Source organism: Sebastes fasciatus, chromosome 4 (genome assembly GCF_043250625.1).
Source record: "Sebastes fasciatus isolate fSebFas1 chromosome 4, fSebFas1.pri, whole genome shotgun sequence".
NCBI classification, from domain to species: Eukaryota; Metazoa; Chordata; class Actinopteri; order Perciformes; family Sebastidae; genus Sebastes; species Sebastes fasciatus.
Window position 1 is genome coordinate 28,015,731 of NC_133798.1, and position 1,545 is coordinate 28,017,275.

At 48.2% G+C, this 1,545-nt stretch overlaps 1 protein-coding gene across 1 annotated transcript; it reads left to right on the forward strand.

Moving 5' to 3' along the window:
* Positions 1-291: 291 nt before the first annotated feature.
* LOC141766858 (E3 ubiquitin-protein ligase TRIM35-like) lies at positions 292-1,335 on the forward strand (the record flags this gene model as incomplete). Its single annotated transcript, XM_074634034.1, has 1 exon — positions 292-1,335. A coding segment is annotated over exon 1 (1,044 nt), but the record flags the coding sequence as incomplete, so codon positions are not given.
* Positions 1,336-1,545: the final 210 nt, after the last annotated feature.

Sequence of the window (1,545 nt, forward strand, 5' to 3'; positions counted from 1 at the left end):
GGTTGTTATTCTGCCTCACTGAGACAACACACACACACACACACACACACACACACACACTGAGAGACGGACGATAAGATTCACCTTCAGACCAAAACCACCACTTCCACTGAGAGAGAACATCTACAGGAGGGAATACTGGGAATACTGGAATACTACCACTTCAACCAGCTGCTGAATCCACAAACTGAACCAGAGTTTTACAAGAACAAAGACTCAAAGTAACTTTCAGGGAACAGGGAGTGGCTGAGCCGTCTGCCTGCTGTGTTTTCAGCTTCACTCAGAGACTAAATGGCTTCCAGATTAAAGGACGATCTCTGCTGTTCTGTCTGCCACGACATCTTTAAAGATCCTGTCATCCTGTCATGTAGCCACAGCTTCTGTAAAGTCTGTCTGCAGAGCTGGTGGATAGAGAAACACGTCCGAGAGTGTCCACTTTGTAAGAAAAGACATTCAAAGAGCGTACTACCTCCTAACTTGGATTTAAACAAGGTGTGTGAGAGTTACTTACAGGAGAGAGATCAGAGACCTTCAGAGGCTGTCTGCAGTCTGCACTCTGAGAAACTCAAACTCTTCTGTCTGGACCATCAGCAGCCGGTGTGTCACATCTGCAGAGATTCAGAAAAAAACACCAACCACAGAATCAGACCCATCGATGAAGCTGCACGACAACACAAGAAGGAACTTCAGAAAACTCTGGAGCCCTTAAAGGAGAAGTTAAAGGTTTTTGAAGAAGTTAAAGTGAAGTTTGATCAAACAGCAGAACACATGAAGGTCCAGGCCCGACACACAGAGAGGCAGATTAAGGAGCAGTTTAAGAAGCTTCACCAGTTTCTAGAAGAGGAAGAGGAGGCCAGGATGGCTGCACTGAGGGAGGAAGAGGAGCAGAAGAGTCAGATGATGAAGGAGAAGATGGAGGCTGTGAGCAGAGAGATAGCAGCTCTTTCAGACACAGTCAGAGCCACAGAGGACGAGCTGAGAGCTGAAGACGTCTCATTCCTGCTCAACTACAAGGCTGCAGTGGAAAGAGTCCAGCAGCGCCCCCTGCTGGAGGATCCACAGCTGCTCTCAGGAGCTCTGATAGACCAGGCCAAACACCTGGGCAACCTGACCTTCAACATCTGGAACAAGATGAAGGACATGGTCTCCTACACTCCTGTGATTCTGGACCCAAACACTGCTGATCCAAGACTCATCCTGTCTGAAGATCTGACCAGTGTGAGATGGGGAGAGGAACAGCAGCTTCCTGATAATCCAGAGAGGTTTGATGGTTACAACTACTCTGTCCTGGGCTCTGAGGGCTTTAACTCAGGGACTCACAGCTGGGACGTCCAGGTTGGAGGAAGTACAGACTGGGAACTAGGTGTGTTAGCAGAGTCTGTCCAGAGGAAGGGAGTCATACGGTCGGGATTATGGACATTATGGTTCTATAATGGTAAATACGGAGTATCCTCCCCACCAGATGAATACACTGTTCTCGTAGTGCAGAAGAAGCTCCAGAGTATCAGAGTGAATCTGGACTGGAACGAAGGAAAGCTGTCGTTC